General features: G+C 42.8%; 1 protein-coding gene across 4 annotated transcripts in view; it reads right to left on the reverse strand.

Moving 5' to 3' along the window:
- Positions 1-19541, reverse strand: part of CEBPZOS (CEBPZ opposite strand) — a 67891-nt gene that overhangs the window by 28630 nt on the left and 19720 nt on the right. For all 4 annotated transcript variants that reach the window (XM_069769094.1, XM_069769096.1, XM_069769095.1 and 1 more), the window contains exon 4: positions 12934-13015. In XM_069769094.1, coding sequence (XP_069625195.1) covers positions 12934-13015 — 82 coding nt within the window. The remainder of the gene's footprint in view (positions 1-12933; positions 13016-19541) is intronic.

Raw genomic sequence — 19541 nt, forward strand, 5'->3', positions numbered from 1 at the left:
CGATGTTTACCCTGGTTACCAGCGTAAAAGTAAAAAAAACAAACACTACATACTTACCTACCGCTGTCTGTCCCCGGCGCTCTGCTTCTCTGTACTCCTCCTGCACTGGCTGTGAGCGTCGGTCAGCCGGAAAGCAGAGCGGTGACGTCACCGCTCTGCTTTCCGGCCGCTGTGCTCAGTCAGTGCAGGAGGAGTGCAGAGAAGCAGAGCGCCGGGGACAGACAGCGGTAGGTAAGTATGTAGTGTTTGTTTTTTTTTACTTTTACGCTGCTAACCAGGGTAAACATCGGGTTACTAAGCGCGGCCCTGCGCTTAGTAACCCGATGTTTACCCTGGTTACCCGGGGACCTCGGGATCGTTGGTCGCTGGAGAGTTGTCTGTGTGACAGCTCTCCAGCGACCAAACAGCGACGCTGCAACGATCGACATCGTTGTCGGTATCGCTGCAGCGTCGCTGAGTGTGAAGGTACCTTTAGTCTGTAAGCTCTCAGGAGCAGCCTGTATAGTGTATATTAGACTGTAAACTCCTAGGAGCAGGGTGTAGATTAGTCTGTAAGCTCCCAGGAGCAGCCTGTATAGTGTATGTTAGACTATTAGCTCCTTTGAGGAGGGTGTATAATAGTCTGTAAGCTACCAAATGTAGCCTGTATAGTATATATTAGACTGTAAACTCCTAGGAGAAAGGTGTAAATTAGTCTGTAATCTCTTTGCCTTTTCCTTCCTAGGGTTGGTTCTACTGATCTTATAACTACATGCAGATATACAGCAATATGCAGTAGGACTGACATGATCCAGGGAAATATCCGATCGCCACAAGTGGGGTCAGGAAGGAATTTCCCCCCCCCCTGAGGCAGAACTCTCCGGGGGGGTTTCTTTGCCTTCCTCTGGATCTTTGGATCCAGTGGCTCTCAGCTGGTTCTCAATTACCACAGCTAGTTCTGTGGTCTCCATGGGGCCTGACCTGAGAGTCATTGTGATCATGGATTTATATCTTAAAAGGCCGGTAATATTTTTATTACAATGTTGCTTATTGCTATTCCAATAAAAAAAAGAAAGAAAACAAAAGTGTCATGTGAGTTTTTTCTCTTGACTTTTTTTTTTTTTTACACAGTTACAATGATGGGAATGATCATTACTACTCTCATTATTCCACAAGTAGAGCCAGGAATTATGGGGGTGTCATTTACAGAAGGCAGATCACATACAGTATAACTCCACCGATTGTGGTAACAATGTCAACTCCTGTCCCAAGTTACATTATAAGTGTTATAGGGGCCAATCTCTATGAAGGAGCAGGGTCCTAAAATAGTATATATCCTACACAACAACAAACTACATGAGAGAACACTGAGGACCGAGACACAGAGACGCTGAATACAAGAGACACAAGGTTCTTGTATAAAAGTAGGAAACAGATTAAAGAGGTCTGGAACAAATGGTCATCGGGGTTCATGATGTTTACCTTTCAGGTTACTTAAAGCACCACTCCAGCATTTTGTTTTCTTTCAGCGCTGAAGTGGTGCTGCTAATATAAGTTCCCTGCCTCTAGTCTTATATACTTACCAGCCGCCGTCTTCAGCTCTTCCCGCTGCCGCTCCTGTCCACTACCTTGTGACCACACCTTCTGACTGACCGTAAGTCTGAGGTGACAGTCACAAGGGCTCAATGTGAGGCTACGAGAGTCTCGTTCTGGCCTCGTCCTGCCTCTCAGACTTACATTGAGTTGTAACCTCCGGATCGGCCATCAAACACTGCACGGATCCGGCAGGTCACAAAATGCTGGAGACCGACTGGAGCGGTGCTGGGAACAGATGATAGCAGCAGCTGTTAAGTATAAGGCCACGTTCTGAATTTGGTGAGGTTTTTTACCTCAGTATTTATAAGCCAAAACCAGGAGTGGAACAATTAGAGGAAAAGTATAATAGAAACATATGCACCACTTCTGCATTTATCACCACTCCTGGTTTTGGCTTACACATACTGAGGTAAAATACTGACCAAATACTGCTAGTGTGACCGTGGCCTAAGACTAGAGGCAGGGAATTGAGATTAGTGGCTCTACTCCAGCACTGCACTAAAAAAGAAATGCTGGAGAGGGGCTTTAAGTTGTTACATTGACAGATTGGACTTTCATGGATGCGGCGTTATCACAGATGTGGATATTTTTCCTTTTTTTAATATCTTTTCTTTAATGGAGAAATAATTTTAATTTTTTTCATTTTTTTAAACTTGTTTTTTGTACTTTATTTATTTATTTTTTTTACTGTATTTATTAGGTCGCTTAGGTGACCAAAACCTGTGCTTGTCTGATCGCTTGTGCGAAGAAGTCATCTTTGAAGCCCAGACGCACCCGAGTTTCAGCAAAACTCTGTTATGGCAGGCATGGGGGTCTTCAACAGACTCCACGCTGTCATAGCAAATTATTACAGCCCCGCGAGCACGACGCAGGGACCCTGATGCGCATACATTGTTAAAGGGGTTGTTCAGTGTTTTTGCTAAAACTCATTGTATGTGTCTGCGACTGCTGAATCATTTTATCACGTGCATCACGTGTGAGGATTCTCTGGTATTGACAGTAAGAGAGGGCTGTCATGAGACCACAAATATTTGATTTCTACATTTCTGGCCATATTCAGACTAGACGTGCCTTGCTCAATACACATCTAGATGGAATGTGGCTGGAAGTATAGAAATCTCATACTTATGGTCACATGACCGCCCACTCTTACAGTCAACACCAGAAAATCCTCACAGCATGTGAAGCTCGCTGTGAGGATTCAGAAGTCTAAAGACACAGAGTGACAGCAGATCTTTAGAATAAGACTGGACAACATCTATAACTGGACCGAGCCTGCACTATAATGCTGCACTATAATGCTGGCTCAGCCTGTGAGACCGCTCAATGTACCTGCTCCCGACTTGCACCGTACATGTATGATGAATGTCAGGAAGGGGTTAAAGTGACCATGATGCTTGATAACAGATATGAGTGGGGGCTAGTTTTGTGCAGGATAAATTTGGGTTTTTATTGGTAACATTTTGGGGTACCTAATATTTTTCAATCACTTCCAGAATAAGGTGGGGATCACATTCTTATGTTCTACGCTTTCCGTGTAAATCACACAAAAATGTGATTCAGGCAAAAGCCCCAACAGAACCAGCCATCATGAGGCAGATGGAGACACTTCGTACTCCATTGGGTGTCTGCTCTGGTGGTCTCCATCTTTCTAGACGTGCACAGATCTGTGATCGCCCACACTTGTGCTCTAAAAAGACGCCTAAAATAATGGGACACCGCTGGAACAGAGACCAGTCCAAAGTGACTCCATCTGCATCTGCATCATAAGTGAGTGGTTCCATTGGAGGTTTTGTCTGAATCGTGGTTTGGGGGAATTGACATGGAAACCCCAACGTACGAGATAAGCGGAGAGCGGAGGATAAATGGGAGGTAAAATGAACAAATAGACAGCAGTACAAGAGTAGTTCTTTTTATTTTTGCGCAGTTCACTGTGCGGTATAAGTGATAAGGCGGATTTATTCTTCGGATTAGTGCGATTATAGTGAAAATACTTTTTTTTATAAAAATTATAATTTTTGTTACCATATTCTGAGAGCTGAAACTTTTTTATTTTTTTGGTGAATCGAGCTGTATAAGGGCTTATTTGTCGCACTACTTGAAGATTTTTTTAGTACCATAGTGACTCTGAAAAATATGAATAAAAAGCTACGTTACATTTTTTGATCACTTTTTATCAAGTTTTTTCAGACTCACAATGAATAAAGACCAGCTGAATTGCTGTCATTGTTTTTATATTTATTTTTTTGTGTGGTTCACCGTGCGGTAAAAGTTATTAGACGACTCTATTCTTCAGTTCAGCGCAATTACAGTAAAGCCAGATATATATATATATATATATATATATATATATATATATATATATATATATATATATACTAGACTGTGGCCCGATTCTAACGCATCGGGTATTCTAGAATATGCATGTCCCCGTAGTATATGGACAATGATGATTCCAGAATTCGCGGCAGACTGTGTCCGTCGCTGATTGGTCGAGGCAACCATTATGACATCATCGTCGCTGTGCCCGTTGCTGATTGGTCGAGGCCTGGCGGCCTCGACCAATCAGAGACGCGGGATTTCTACGTCGATGCTGTGCCAGGCCTCGACCAATCAGAGAGCCGGGATTTCCAGGACAGACAGACAGACAGACAGACGGAAAAACCCTTAGGCAATTATATATATAGATATATATATATATATATATATATATATATAATTATGCTAAAAATTAATTTGTTTTTCCATTGCCATATTCTGACAACTAACCTTTTTTTATTTTTTTGCTGAATGAGCCATACAGGGCTTGGTTTTTGGAAGACGATGTGGTGTTTTCATTTGTACCATTTTTTTTCTTTTACATATGACGTTTTGATTACTTTTTATTCCAGTTTTTGTGACAGTATAATAAAAAAGTGACATTTTTGGCATTTTTTTAATTACCGTAACTTTTTCATGAATGGAATATATAACATCACGTTTCATAGATTGGATCGTTCCGGATGTGTAGATACCAATTATGGGTACTTTTTTTTGTTTATATTCATTTTAACACAAACGCTGCATTCTTCGTGGTGAAACAGCTTTTTGTGATTTTTGTGCAGATTTTTTAACTTTTTTTTTCCATCTTATTTAACTTCTTTTTACTTTTTCACTTAGTTCCACTGTGGGATATTAATATTTTTTACTTTGATAGTCGGTCTCATACACTGCAGGACTTACAGTCATGGCCAAAAGTATTCACATCCCTGCAATTCTGTCAGATAATACTCAGTTTCTTCCTGAAAATCATTGCAAACACAAATTATTTGGTATTATTATCTTCATTTAACCCCTTCCCGACCTTTGACGCCACGTAGGCGTCATGAAAGTCGGTGCCAATCCGACCCATGACGCCTATGTGGCGTCATGGAAAGATCGCGTCCCTGCAGATCGGGTGAAAGGGTTAACTCCCATTTCACCCGATCTGCAGGGACAGGGAGTGGTAGTTTAGCCCAGGGGGGGTGGCTTCACCCCCCCGTGGCTACGATCGCTCTGATTGACTGTTGAAAGTGAAACTGCCAATCAGAGCGATTTGTAATATTTCACCTATTAAAACTGGTGAAATATTACAATCCAGCCATGGCCGATGCTGCAATATCATCGGCCATGGCTGGAAACACTAATGTGCCCCCACCTCACCGATCGCCCCCCCAGTCCACCGATCAGTCCTATGCACCGCTCCGTCCTGTGCTCCGCTCCCCCCGTGCTCTTGTCCGCTCCCCCCGTGCTCCAATCACCCCCCCGTGCTCCGATCCACCCCCCCGTGCTCCGATCCACCCCCACCATGCTCCGATCCACCCCCGTGCTCCGATCCACCCCCCGCTCTCCGATCCACCCCCCCATGCTCCGATCCCCCCCCCGTGCTCCCCCCCACCCCATCATACTTACCGATCCTCCCGAGGTCCGTCCGTCTTCTCCATGGGCGCCGCCATCTTCCAAAATGGCGGGCGCATGCGCAGTGCGCCCGCCGAATTTGCCGGCCGGCAGATTCGTTCCAAAGTGCATTTTGATCACTGAGATATAACCTATCACAGTGATCAAAATAAAAAAAATAGTAAATGACCCCCCCTTTGCCACCCCCATAGGTAGGGACAATAAAAAAATAAAGAATTTTTTTTTTCCCACTAAGGTTAGAATAGGGTTAGGGTTTCGGTATGTGCACACGTATTCTGGTCCTCTGCGGATTTCATAAATCCGCAGTGTTAAACCGCTGCGGATTTATGGCAGATTTACCGAGGTTTTTCTGCGCATTTCACTGCAGTTTTACAACGGCGATTTTCTATTGGAGCAGTTGTAAAACCGCTGCGGAATCCGCAGAAAGAAGTGAATGCTGCGGAATGTAAACCGCTGCGTTTCCGTGCAGTTTTTCTGCAGCATGTGTACAGCAATTTTTGTTTCCCATAGGTTTACATTGAACTGTAAACTCATGGGAAACTGCTGCGAATCCGCAGCATTTTCCACAGCGTGTGCACATACCTTTAGAATTAGGCTATGTGCACACAGTGCGGATTTGGCTGCGGATCCGCAGCGGATTGGTCGCTGCGGATTCGCAGCAGTGTTCCATCAGGTTTACAGTATCATGTAAACCTATGGAAAACCAAATCCGCTGTGCACATGGTGCGGAAAATACCGCGCGGAAACGCTACGTTGTATTTTTCGCAGCATGTCAATTCTTTGTGCGGATTCCGCAGCGTTTTACACCTGTTCCTCATTAGGAATCCGCAGGTGAAATCCGCACAAAAAACACTGGAAATCCGCAGGTAAAAAGCAGTGCCTTTTACCCGCGGATTTTTCAAAAATGGTGCGGAAAAATCTCACACGAATCCGCAACGTGGGCATATAGCCTTAGGGTTAGGGTTGGAATTAGGGTTGTGGTTAGGGTTATGGCTACAGTTGGGATTAGGGATAGGGGTGTGGGGGGGTTAGTGTTGGAGTTAGAATTGATGGGTTTCCACTGTTTAGGCACATCAGGGGTCTCCAAACGCAACATGGCGCCACAATTGATTCCAGCCAATCTTATATTCAAAAAGTCAAATGGTGCTCCCTCACTTCCGAGCTCCGACGTGCGCCCAAACAGTGGTTTACCCCCACATATGGGGTACCAGCATACTCAGGACAAACTGCGCAACAATTACTGGGGTCCAATTTCTCCTGTTACCCTTGTGAAAATAAAAAAATGCTTGCTAAAACATCATTTTTGAGGAAAGAAAAATGATTTTTTATTTTCACGGCTCTGCGTTGTAAACGTCTGTGAAGCACTTAGGGGTTCAAAGTGCTCACCACATATCTAGATAAGTTCCTTGGGGGGTCTAGTTTCTAAAATGGGGTCACTTGTGGGGGGTTTCTACTGTTTAGGCACACCAGGGGCTCTGCAAACGCAACGTGACGCCCGCAGACCATTCCATCAAAGTCTGCATTTCAAAAGTCACTACTTCCCTTCTGAGCCCCGATGTGTGCCCAAACAGTGGTTTACCCCCACACATGGGGTATCAGCGTACTCAAGAGAAACTGGACAACAAATTTTGGGGTCCAATTTCTCCTGTAACCCTTGGGAAAATAAAAAATTCTGGGCTAAATAATTATTTTTGAGGAAAGAAAACGTATTTATTATTTTCACGGCTCTGCGTTATAAACTTCTGTGAAGCACTTGGGGGTTCGAAGTGCTCACCACACATCTAGATAAGTTCCTTTTGGGGTCTAGTTTCCAAAATGTGGTCACTTATGGGGGGTTTCTACTGTTTAGCCACATCAGGGTCTCTGCAAACGCAACGTGACTAGGATAAAAGCTCAAGGCAAGGGATATAAAGATTCATAATATTCTTAGTAAACATAAGGTATGCAATTTGTGTATATAAGATATTATATATATCCCATAATGGACGAAATAACGGACAAATCGGAAAGAGATATATGCAAAAGAAAGAGAACAAAAAAACCGAACAAATGTCCAAATAAATTAAATAGATTTATTAGAAATAAATATACCAAATGGTAGAGGGGAAGGAAAACCAAAAAGAAGGCACAATACCAAGAAGACGGGGGCAAATATATATATATATATACATATAATCACATTGTAATCATCACTACATGATATAAAAAATCTGTTCAAAAGAAGCCCTACAACACTGAAAATTATTGAATACAAAAGATTGCACAAAAAATAAGAAAATAATTTATCATATATGTCCATGCACCTTTTTATTAAAAAAAGAGAGAGAGAAAAATGGCCCAGAGTACTGAATTGTGTATATGTAATTTATACTCACTTAGAGTGCAACTAGTGCTTGATACATGCCATAAAAAATATATATACAATAGTATGCTGGCATAAGGTGCAACTAGTGTTAAGAATGTGCAGTCACATGACCTGGAGTACTAAGTTATCTATGTGTAATTTTTTCTGACTTAAAGTGCAATTAGTGCTTAATATATGCCATGTGAAGGTACTTATAAACATAGGCATGGGCCACACATAATATTAAATATTAAATGATCACTGTTGAAAAGAAATATTAGGCCAGGAGCATATGTTACCTATAGTGCTGCCGTCTCTTGGATGTGCCACTCCCCGACGCGCGTTTCGGCGTCAGCCTTCGTCAGGGAAACAAAACGCGCGTCGGGGAGTGGCACATCCAAGAGACGGCAGCACTATAGGTAACATATGCTCCTGGCCTAATATTTCTTTTCAACAGTGATCATTTAATATTATGTGTGGCCCATGCCTATGTTTATAAGTACCTTCACATGGCATATATTAAGCACTAATTGCACTTTAAGTCAGAAAAAATTACACATAGATAACTTAGTACTCCAGGTCATGTGACTGCACATTCTTAACACTAGTTGCACCTTATGCCAGCATACTATTGTATATATATTTTTTATGGCATGTATCAAGCACTAGTTGCACTCTAAGTGAGTATAAATTACATATACACAATTCAGTACTCTGGGCCATTTTTCTCTCTCTCTTTTTTTAATAAAAAGGTGCATGGACATATATGATAAATTATTTTCTTATTTTTTGTGCAATCTTTTGTATTCAATAATTTTCAGTGTTGTAGGGCTTCTTTTGAACAGATTTTTTATATCATGTACTGATGATTACAATGTGATTATATGTATATATATATATATATTTTTGCCCCCGTCTTCTTGGTATTGTGCCTTCTTTTTGGTTTTCCTTCCCCTCTACCATTTGGTATATTTATTTCTAATAAATCTATTTAATTTATTTGGACATTTGTTCGGTTTTTTTGTTCTCTTTCTTTTGCAAACGCAACGTGACGCCCACAGAGCATTCCATCAAAGTCTGCATTTCAAAACGTCACTACTTCACTTCCGAGCCCCGACATGTGCCCAAACAGTGGTTTACCCCCACATATGGGGTATCAACGTACTCAGGACAAACTGGACAACAACATTTGGGGTCCAATTTCTCCTATTACCCTTGGCAAAATAGGAAATTCCAGGCTAAAAAAAATCATTTTTTGAGGAAAGAAAATTTTTTTTTTATTTTCATGGCTCTGCGTTCTAAACGTCTGTGAAGCACCTGGGGGTTAAAAGTGCTCAATATGCATCTAGATAAGTTCCTTGGGGGGTCTAGTTTCCAAAATGGGGTCACTTGTGGGGGAGCTCCAATGTTTAGGCACACAGGGGCTCTCCAAACGCGACATGGTGTCCGCTAACAATTGGAGCTAATTTTCCATTCAAAAAGTCAAATGGCGCTCCTTCCCTTCCGAGCCTTACCATGTGCCCAAAAAGTGGTTTACCCCCACATGTGAGGTATCGGTGTACTCAGGAGAAATTGCCCAAGAAATTTTAGGATCCATTTTATCCTGTTGCCCATGTGAAAATGAAACAAATTGAGGCTAAAAGAATTTTTTTGTGAAAAAAAGTACTTTTTCATTTTTACGGATCAATTTGTGAAGCACCTGGGGGTTCAAAGTGCTCACTATGCATCTAGATAAGTTCCTTGGGGCGTCTAGTTTCCAAAATGGGGTCACTTGTGGGGGAGCTCCAATTTTTAGGCACACGGGGGCTCTCCAAACGTGACATGGTGTCCGCTAAAGAGTGGAGCCAATTTTTCATTCAAAAAGTCAAATGGCGCTCCTTCCCTTCCAAGCCCTGCCGTGCACCCAAACAGTGGTTTACCCCCACATATGAGGTATCAGCGTACTCAGGACAAATTGGACAACAACTTTCGTGGTTCAGTTTCTCCTTTTACCATTGGGAAAATAAAAAAATTGTTGCTAAAAGATAATTTTTGTGACTAAAAAGTTAAATGTTCATTTTTTCCTTCCATGTTGCTTCTGCTGCTGTGAAGCACCTGAAGGGTTAATAAACTTCTTGAATGTGGTTTTGAGCAGCTTGAGGGGTGCATTTTTTAGAATGGTGTCACTTTTGGGTATTTTCAGCCATATAGACCCCTCAAACTGACTTCAAATGTGAGGTGGTCCCTAAAAAAAATGGTTTTGTAAATTTCGTTGTAAAAATGAGAAATCGCTGGTCAAATTTTAACCCTTATAACTTCCTAGCAAAAAAAAATTTTGCTTCCAAAATTGTGCTGATGTAAAGTAGACATGTGGGAAATGTTATTTATTATCTATTTTGTGTCACATAACTCTCTGGTTTAACAGAATAAAAATTCAAAATGTGAAAATTGCGAAATGTTCAAAATTTTCGCCAAATTTCCATTTTTATCACAAATAAACACAGAATTTGTTGACCTAAATTTACCACTAACATGAAGCCCAATATGTCACGAAAAAACAATCTCAGAACCGCTAGGATCCGTTGAAGCGTTCCTGAGTTATTACCTCATAAAGGGACACTGGTCAGAATTGCAAAAAACGGCCAGGTCATTAAGGTCAAAATAGGCTGGGTCATGAAGGGGTTAATTTGTCTTAAATGAAAAAAAACACAAAAAGAATTGTTCTAAAGCTAAATTGGGTATAATTTCACACCAAATATAAAGGGGGTGGACAAAAGTATTGGCACCCTTCGAAAAATCATGTGATGCTTCTCTAATTTGTGTAATTAACAGCACCTGTAACTTACCTGTGGCACCTAACAGGTGTTGGCAATAACTAAATCACACTTGCAGCCAGTTGACATGGATTAAAGTTGACTCAACCTCTGTCCTGTGTCCTTGTGTGTACCACATTGAGCATGGAGAAAAGAAAGAAGACCAAAGAACTGTCTGAGGACTTGAGATACCAAATTGTGAGGAAGCATGAGCAACCTCAAGGCTACAGGTCCATCTCCAAAGACCTGAATGTTCCTGTGTCTACCGTGCGCAGTGTCATCAAGAAGTTTACAGCCCATGTCACTGTGGCTAACCTCCCTAGAATTGGACGGAAAAGAAAAATTGACAAGAGATTTCAATGCAAGATTGTGCGGATGTTGGATAAAGAACCTCGACTAACATCCAAACAAGTTCAAGCTGCCCTGCAGTCCGAGGGTACAACAGTGTCAACCCGTACTATCCGTCAACGTCTGAATGATAAGGGACTGTATGGTAGGAGACCCAGGAAGACCCCACTTCTTACCCCGAGACATAAAAAAGCCAGGCTGGAGTTTGCCAAAACTTACCTGAAAAAGCCTAAAACGTTTTGGAAGAATGTTCTCTGGTCAGATGAGACAAAAGTAGAGCTTTTTGGGCAAAGGCATCAACATAGAGTTTACAGGAGAAAAAAAAGAGGCATTCAAAGAAAAGAACATGGTCCCTACAGTCAAACATGGCGGAGGTTCCCTGATGTTTTGGGGTTGCTTTGCTGCCTCTGGCATTGGACTGCTTGACCGTGTGCATGGCGTTATGAAGTCTGAAGACTACCAACAAATGTTTCAGCATAATGCAGGGCCCAGTGTGAGAAAGCTGATTCTCTCTCAGAGGTCATGGGTCTTCCAGCAGGACAATGACCCAAAACACACTTCAAAAAGCACTAGAAAATGGTTTGAGAGAAAGCACTGGAGGCTTAAGGTGGCCAGCAATGAGTCCAGACCTGAATCCCATAGAACACCTGTGGAGAGATCTAAAAATGGCAGTTTGGAGAAGGCACCTTTCAAATATCAGGGAACTGGAGCAGTTTGCCAAAGAAGAATGGTCTAAATTTCCAACAGAGCATTGTAAGAAACTCATTGATGGTTACCGGAAGCGGTTTTTCACAGTTTTTTTGGCTAAAGGTTGTGCAACCAAGTATTAGGCTAAGGGTGCCAATACTTTTGTCTGGCCCATTTTTGGAGTTTTGTGTGAAATGATCAATGTTTTGCTTTTTGCTTCATTCTCTTTTGTGCTTTTTCATTTAAGACAAATTAAATGAAGATAATAATACCAAATAATTTGTGTTTGCAATCATTTTCAGGAAGAAAATGAGATTTGACAGAATTGCAGGGGTGTGAATACTTTTGGCCATGACTGTATGTACTGCAATGCCTGAGACCTGTCAATTCTTTACTGATTCAGCCTGTTAGAACTGGCTTATAGCTGGGTCTAACAAGCCACCATCAGATGACTTCGGGGTACCATGACAATGATCACGATTAAGATTGCGGAGGAACTATGGTGTTAAAGGAGGTGTTTTAACCACTTCGATGTTGCTTTCGCAATTGACAGAAAGGTTTAAGGGTTTGCTGCAGGGTGTCAGTTGTCATATATAGCTGTCACCGAGGGATTTTCGCCCACTGGGGACACGTTACACTTAATCCTCGGCGCCGTGAGAAAGCAATGCTAAGGATTAAGGTCCCTTAATAACCTCTGTCATAAGATGTATCGGTGGTTGTTAAGGGCTGGTGCTTACACATATTACATGTGCAACTACTCATTACATGCTACCATAAATCCACACACTCACACATAGAAACACACATTCACATATAAAACACACTCATATACACAGACAATGATATACACACACACACACACATCTATAAACACAATGATACACACACACACTAGTTTATACACTCATATACAAAGAGAACAAGACCAGCACATCCAAGCTAGTGTGAACAGGCGCCAACCAACAAGCTCCCAGTGTTCCAGTTTGTCATACTGATAAAATAGATATTATCTACTAAAATAGATATTTCCACGTACAGATTGCATGGTGGCCATGACAGATGAACACGAGTATATTGCCTTCCTGGAGTCCGGTGTTCGCAGGTGTTGTCTTTGGACAGATATGAAGAGTTTGTATGTTCAACCTGTGTTTGTGTTAATTTTACAATGGCACAAGCCTTGGAAAATAAATATATAGATCTACACAAATCTGTATACTGTACAAGGTAAGGCAAATACGGTATATAACTTACCATTTCTTCTTGGTTTCCCATGTTACAGCATCTCGCTCCCGGACTCCCTGGACGCCGGCCCATTCATTGGATTTGTAGTAAACTATTCACAAACCAAAGAAATGTGCAAACAGTCCGTTACAGCTTCTGTACTGATCTGCATCAATGAAAATTTTGCTCTGCAGGGAAATATTCCAGGAAACGGCATACACATAGAAAATGACTAGCTGTGGGCAGTGCTATTTTCCAACTCCAGCTTAGAGATCACCCCTTCACTCCCAGGCGAATTTTAGTTTTTGTGCTTCCGCTTTTTTCCTCCCTTAGTTGGAAAGCCATGATTTTTTATGTTTCCACCTACAGAGCTGTATCAGGGCTTGTCTTTTGCAGGACGAATTGTAGTCTTGAACGCCACCATTCATTTTGTTATACAATGTACTGGAAAAAGGAAAAAAAATTTCGAAGTGCGGTGAAATGGTAATAAGAAGATCTCTCAATTCCAACCCTTTTTTTCTTTCACGGTGTTCATTGGGCAAGATTATTTTCCATGTTAGTACGCTTACATAGATACCAAAAGAGTAACGGTGTTCTTGGGGAGGCGGCAAGCTGACATTTTCATCGATACTTTTTTAGGTCACGTTCAGTATTTGATCAGTATTTTTCATCAGTATTTGTAAGACAAAACCAGGAGTGGGACAATTAGAGGAAAAGTATAATAGAAACACGTCACCGCTTCTGTATTTATCACCCTCTCCATATGTTTCTATTATACTTTTCCTATAATTGTTCAACTCCTGGTTTTAGTTTACAAATGCTGATGTAAAACACTGACCAAATACTGAATGTGTGAACATGGTCTTCTTCAGATACAAAGTTTTGATCGCTTTTTCTTGCAATTTCATTTACAGATGCTTGGTGAACAATAAAAACGAGATAAGGAGCCAAGTCTGCTCCTAAAATGCCGACATCTACAGTGCCTTGCGAAAGTATTCGGCTCCTTGGAACTTTTCAACCTTTCCCCACATATCATGCTTCAAACATAAAGATACCAAATATAAATTTTTGGTGAAGAATCAACAAGTGGAACACAATTGTTAAGTTAAACGAAAATTATTGGTTACTTTAAATTTTTGTGGAAATTCAAAAACTGAAAAGTGGGGCGTGCAATATTATACGTCCTTTACTTTCAGTGCAGCAAACTCACTCCAGAAGTTCATTGTGGATCTCTGATTGATCCAATGCTGTCCTAAATGCCTAATGATGATAATATAATCCACTTGTGTGTAATCAAGTCTCCGTATAAATGCACCTGCTCTGTGATAGTCTCAGGGTTCTGTTTGAAGCACAGAGAGCATCATGAAAACCAAGGAACACAACAGCCAGGTCCGTGATACTGTTGTGGAGAAGTTTAAAGCCGGATTTGGATACAAAATGATTTCCAAAACTTTAAACATCCCAAGGAGCACTGTGCAAGCGATCATATTGAAATGGAAGGAGTATCATATGACTGCACATTTACCAAGACCCGGCCGTCCCTCTAAATTTTAATCTCAAACAAGGAGAAGACTGATCAGAGATGCAGCCAAGAGGACCATGATCACTCTGGATGAACTGCAGAGATCTACAGCTGAGGTGGGACAGTCTGTCCATAGGACAACAATCAGTCGTACACTGCACAAATCAGGCCTTTATGGAAGAGTGGCAAGAAAAAAGCCATTTCTCAAAGATATCCATAAAAAGTGTTGTTTTAAGTTTGCAACAAGCCACCTGGGAGACACACCAAAACGTGTGGAAGAAGGTGCTCTGGTCAGATGAAACCAAAATAGAACTTTTTGGCAACAATGCCAAACTATATGTTTGGCGTCAAGGCAACACAGTTCATCACCCTGAACACACCATCCCCACTGTCAAACATGGTGGTGGCAGCATCATGGTTTGGGCCTGCTTTTCTTCAGCAGGGACAGGGAAGATGGTTAAAATTGATGGGAAGATGGATGGAGCCAAATACAGGACCATTCTTGAAGAAAACCTGTTGGAGTCTGCAAAAGACCTGAGACTGGGACGGAGATTTGTCTTCCAACAAGACAATGATCCCAAACATAAAGCAAAATCTACAATGGAATGGTTCACAAATAAATGTATCCAGGTGTTAGAATGGCCAAGTCAAAGTCCAGACCTCAATCCAATCGAGAATCTGTGGAAAGAGCTGAAAACTGCTGTTCACAAACGATCTCCATCAAACCTCACTGAGCTCGAGCCGTTTGCCAAGGAAGAATGGGCAAGAATTTCAGTCTCTCAATGTACAAAACTGATAGAGACATACCCCAAGCGACTTGCAGCTGTAATCGCAGCAAAAGGTGGCGCAACAAATTATTAAGTTAATGGGGCCAAATAATATTGCACGCCCCACTTTTCAGTTTTTGATTTTCCACAAAAATGTAAAATAACCAATAAATTTCGTTCAACTTCACAGTTGTGTTCCACTTGTTGATTCTTCACCAAAAATTAACATTTGGTATCTTTAGGTTTGAAGCATGATATGTGGGAAAAGGTTGAAAAGTTCCAGGGGGCAGAATACTTTCGCAAGGCACTGTACATCTAACTGGGGCAGATCGCTGCTGTTAATCCATTAAATAACCAGGCATCCATTAAAATGCTGCTGTCAATTATGGATTTAAACCATGTAATTCTTTCTGGGCGCCAATACTGCGTCTGTTCTGGGCACTCTTGCCCCCAGAAAGACAATTGCAGGGTGCCGATGGCTTTCCATAGAATTAAAGTTTTTTTGTTCCCTGCAGTGCTGCAAAAATGCAATATTAAACTATTACAATGTATCTACTCCAAAATGGTATCCACAGAAAAATCAGCCCCTCCATGCAAAAAAACAAGCCCTGACATAGCTCAATCAACGGAAAAATAAAACAGTTATGGATCTCAGAAAATAGTGGCACAAACCTAACATATATATATTTTTTTCTACAAATGTGTGATTTTTTTTACCACTTAAAGTAGAAAAATATAGGGATTTTTGTGTACTCACCATAAAATCCTTTTCTCTGAGCCAATCATTGGAGGACACAGGACCATGGGTGTTATGCTGCTGCCACTAGAAAAACACTAAGTGAATATAGAAAGACACTAACGTCCACCCACTGCCGCGCCTCTTCCTTCAGCTCCGCCTACGTCTGCATGTGTCCTGCGCACCCTATCTTTAACATTGGGAACGCATGCCATGCGGATGCCTCGGCATGCGTCATCTTGACGCTGCAGTGACCTGTGTCAAACGCAATGTTGCATTTTGCTGCGTTCAGCGCAGCTTCAAAACGACGCGTGCGGAGGCTTCCGCATACATCTGCATGGCCTGCGTACCAAATGTTAAGAATAGGGTATGCAGGACGCATGCAGACGTAGGCGGAGCTGAAGGAAGAGGTTCGGCAGTGGGCGGGGCTTCACGAAGGAAGAATGCTTTTGTCCGCAGCCCTGTCGAACGCTAGTGTGAAACTAGCCTAACTCCTTCTCTGCAGTATACACCCTCCTGCTGGCTCTAAGTGAACCAGTTTAGTAACCAAGCAGTAGTAGCTTAAAACCATTAACAAGAATAAACTACGACCCCTGGCAAAAATTATGAAATCACTGGCCTTGGAGGATGTTCATTCAGTTGTTTAATTTTGTAGAAAAAAAGCAGATACCAGACATGGCACAAAACTAAAGTCATTTCAAATGGCAACTTTCTGGCTTTAAGAAACACTAAAAGAAATCAAGAACTAAAAATGTGGTAGTCAGTAATGATTACTTTCTATAACCAAGCATAGGGGAAAAATTATGGAATCACTCAAGTCTGAGGAAAAATTTATGGAATCATGAAAACCAACCAAACAAAAAAAACACTCCAAAACCTCACTAGTATTTTGTTTCACCACCTCTGGCCTTTATAACAGCTTGCAGTGTCTGAGGCATGGACTTAATGAGTGTGAAACAGTACTCTTCATCAATCTGGCTCCAACTTTCTCTGATTGCTGTTGCCAGATCAGCTTTGCAGGTTGGAGCCTTGTCATGGACCATTTTCTTCAACTTCCACCAAAGATTTTCAATTGGATTGAGATCCGGACTATTTGCAGGCCATGACATTGACCTTATGTGTCTTTTTTCAAGGAATGTTTCCACAGTTTTTGCTCTATGGCAGGATGCATTATCATCTTGAAAAGTGATTTCATCCCCAAACATCCTTTCAATTGATGAGATAAGAAATATCTCATCAATTGTTGAGTGAGCTAAGAGCGAGACCTGACTCCAATCCGGTCTGTTGAAATTCCAAAATGGAAGGAATGGGAAAGTCAAGAGGAGAGCGTCCACGGTCTTTGCACCATGAGAAGGTCTTCCAGGTGCGGTGATAAATGCGCATAGATGCGGGCTTCCTAGCACTTAACATGGTGGAAATCACTTGACGAGAGAATCCTGCTTGAGCTAGAACCCAGGATTCATTTGCCACGCCGTTAAACACAGGGCCTCAGAATTCTGATGGTAAATAGGGCCCTGGGACAGCAGATCTGTGCGATCTGGCAGTCGCCAGGGAACGTCGGCGATGAGTTGAACTAGTTCCGCATACCACGCCCAGCGCGGACAATCCAGCGCAACCAGGATCACTGGTGCCCCCTCCGCTCTGATCTTCTTCTGATCAGAAGTAAGGGGAGTGGGGGGAATACGTACGGAAGCCGAAATTGATGCCATGGAAGGACCAATGCGTCTGCTCCGATGGCAACTGGGTCGAGGGACAAAGCTATGAACTTGGGAACTTTGGCGTTTAGTCTTGAGGTCATCAGATCCACATCCGGAGTCCCCCAGAAACAGAAGATCTGCTGAAAGCCCTCCGGATACAGAGACCACTCTCCCGAGGTGAGACCCTGGCGACTGAGATTGTCTGCCGCCCAATTCTCTACGCCCAGGATGTAGACTGCCGAGATCACCGAGCGGTTCCTCTTGGCCCATCGGAAAACGTGACCTAATTCGATCCTAGCTACCCTGCTGCGGGGTGCCTCCATGACGGTTGATGTACGCCACAGCTGTAGCGTTGTCGGACTGAATCCTGATGGGTCGACCTGCCAGTAGTTGATGAAACCACAGAAGGGCTAACTTGATTGTTCATATCTCCAAAATGTTGATCGGCAGACTCGAATTTCAAGAAGACCAGTGTCCCTGTGCCGTTGATGGCGGAGCACTGCCCCCCAGCCAAGAAGGCTGGCGTCTGTGGTCACCACTAGCCAATGTACTGGAAAGAAGGACTTCCCCTGATCCAGCGATGACTTCAGCGTCCACCACCTGAGGGTCTGTGTCATGATGTGACTGACCTGGTATGAAACGACCCAACCGTAGGTCTGTCACAAACAACACAACAAACAAGGGAACACCGGGGACACAATTACAACGGTGGGCCCTGTCGGTAGGGACTTGGGGAATGGGCACCTCCTGCACTGGCCTGCAGATATGCCCTGATCTTGCTACCGTCCTTATACGGGTTCTTTCACTCCGTCGCCGACCAGGATACCTAGTTCCTCACTTGTCCTGCACCTATCCCTACACAGGGAACTGGCAGGTGAGAGCACTGGTCCCACCGCTGCACTAATACAACAAGGGGTAAGGAAAGACAGGCAAGGTATAGGGAAACAAACATTTAGCTTAATGCTGCAAAGCACAACACAGCGGGAAGAAACACCAGATACACCGGACTCAACATTCGAACAACTGCTCCCAGCAAGCTCCTTCTCCCAGCTTGGTCGCTGCAGAATCAACCAACACCGACAGTCAGCTGATGCATCAGGTGACCTCTTAAAGGATGGTGGGTTAGTGGTCACCACCAACATCAGCTGACCCAGCAGCAATGAAATAACACCATCGGCCACCGGGGGGCGGGGCGGAAAGTGCATTAACCCCCGATGACCAGAAAGGAAAAAACGTCTTAGGCTGCCGTCACACTAGCAGTATTTGGTCAGTATTTTACATCAGTATTTGTAAGCCAAAACCAGGAGTGGGTGATAAATGCAGAAGTGGTGCATATGTTTCTATTATACTTTTCCTCTAATTGTTCCACTCCTGGTTTTGGCTTACAAATACTGATGTAAAATACTGACCAAATACTGCTAGTGTGACGGCAGCCTTAAACTGAGGGAAACCAGATGTGCCACAAATCCAGAAGTGGATCGTGACAGTCTGCTTGACCCGCGGAGAGAGCTGGAATCGATGGTCGAGAGAGAACGGATTCCTGTCCCAAGCCGCAGGAAGGGCATGTTACAAGGGGCAGAGGTGTAGCTGTGCGAATGGAACGGCCTCTATAGCTGCCACCATCTTGCCAAGTACTCTTATACTGAAACGCAGAGAGTGAGAAAAGAGCGAGAGAGCATCTGTGTTCATCTGTGTTCCCCGCTGTAAGGCCAAGACTTTTTCTGGAGGAAGGATCACCAACCCTCGGGAAGTGTCCAGAATCATTTCCAAGAAAGGAATTATCTGAGCTGGTACTGGCAAGGACTTTTTGAGGATCTGTGTGATCTGGCTCCCTTAGGTCCAGGCTGTCTAGGCCTGCTCTTCCAGGAATGGGTTGGTCTGTATGAGACCTGGGAACCTCTATCCATGCGCGGGGC

The sequence above is a fragment of the Ranitomeya imitator genome, chromosome 5 (genome assembly GCF_032444005.1).
Source record: "Ranitomeya imitator isolate aRanImi1 chromosome 5, aRanImi1.pri, whole genome shotgun sequence".
NCBI lineage: Eukaryota > Metazoa > Chordata > Amphibia > Anura > Dendrobatidae > Ranitomeya > Ranitomeya imitator.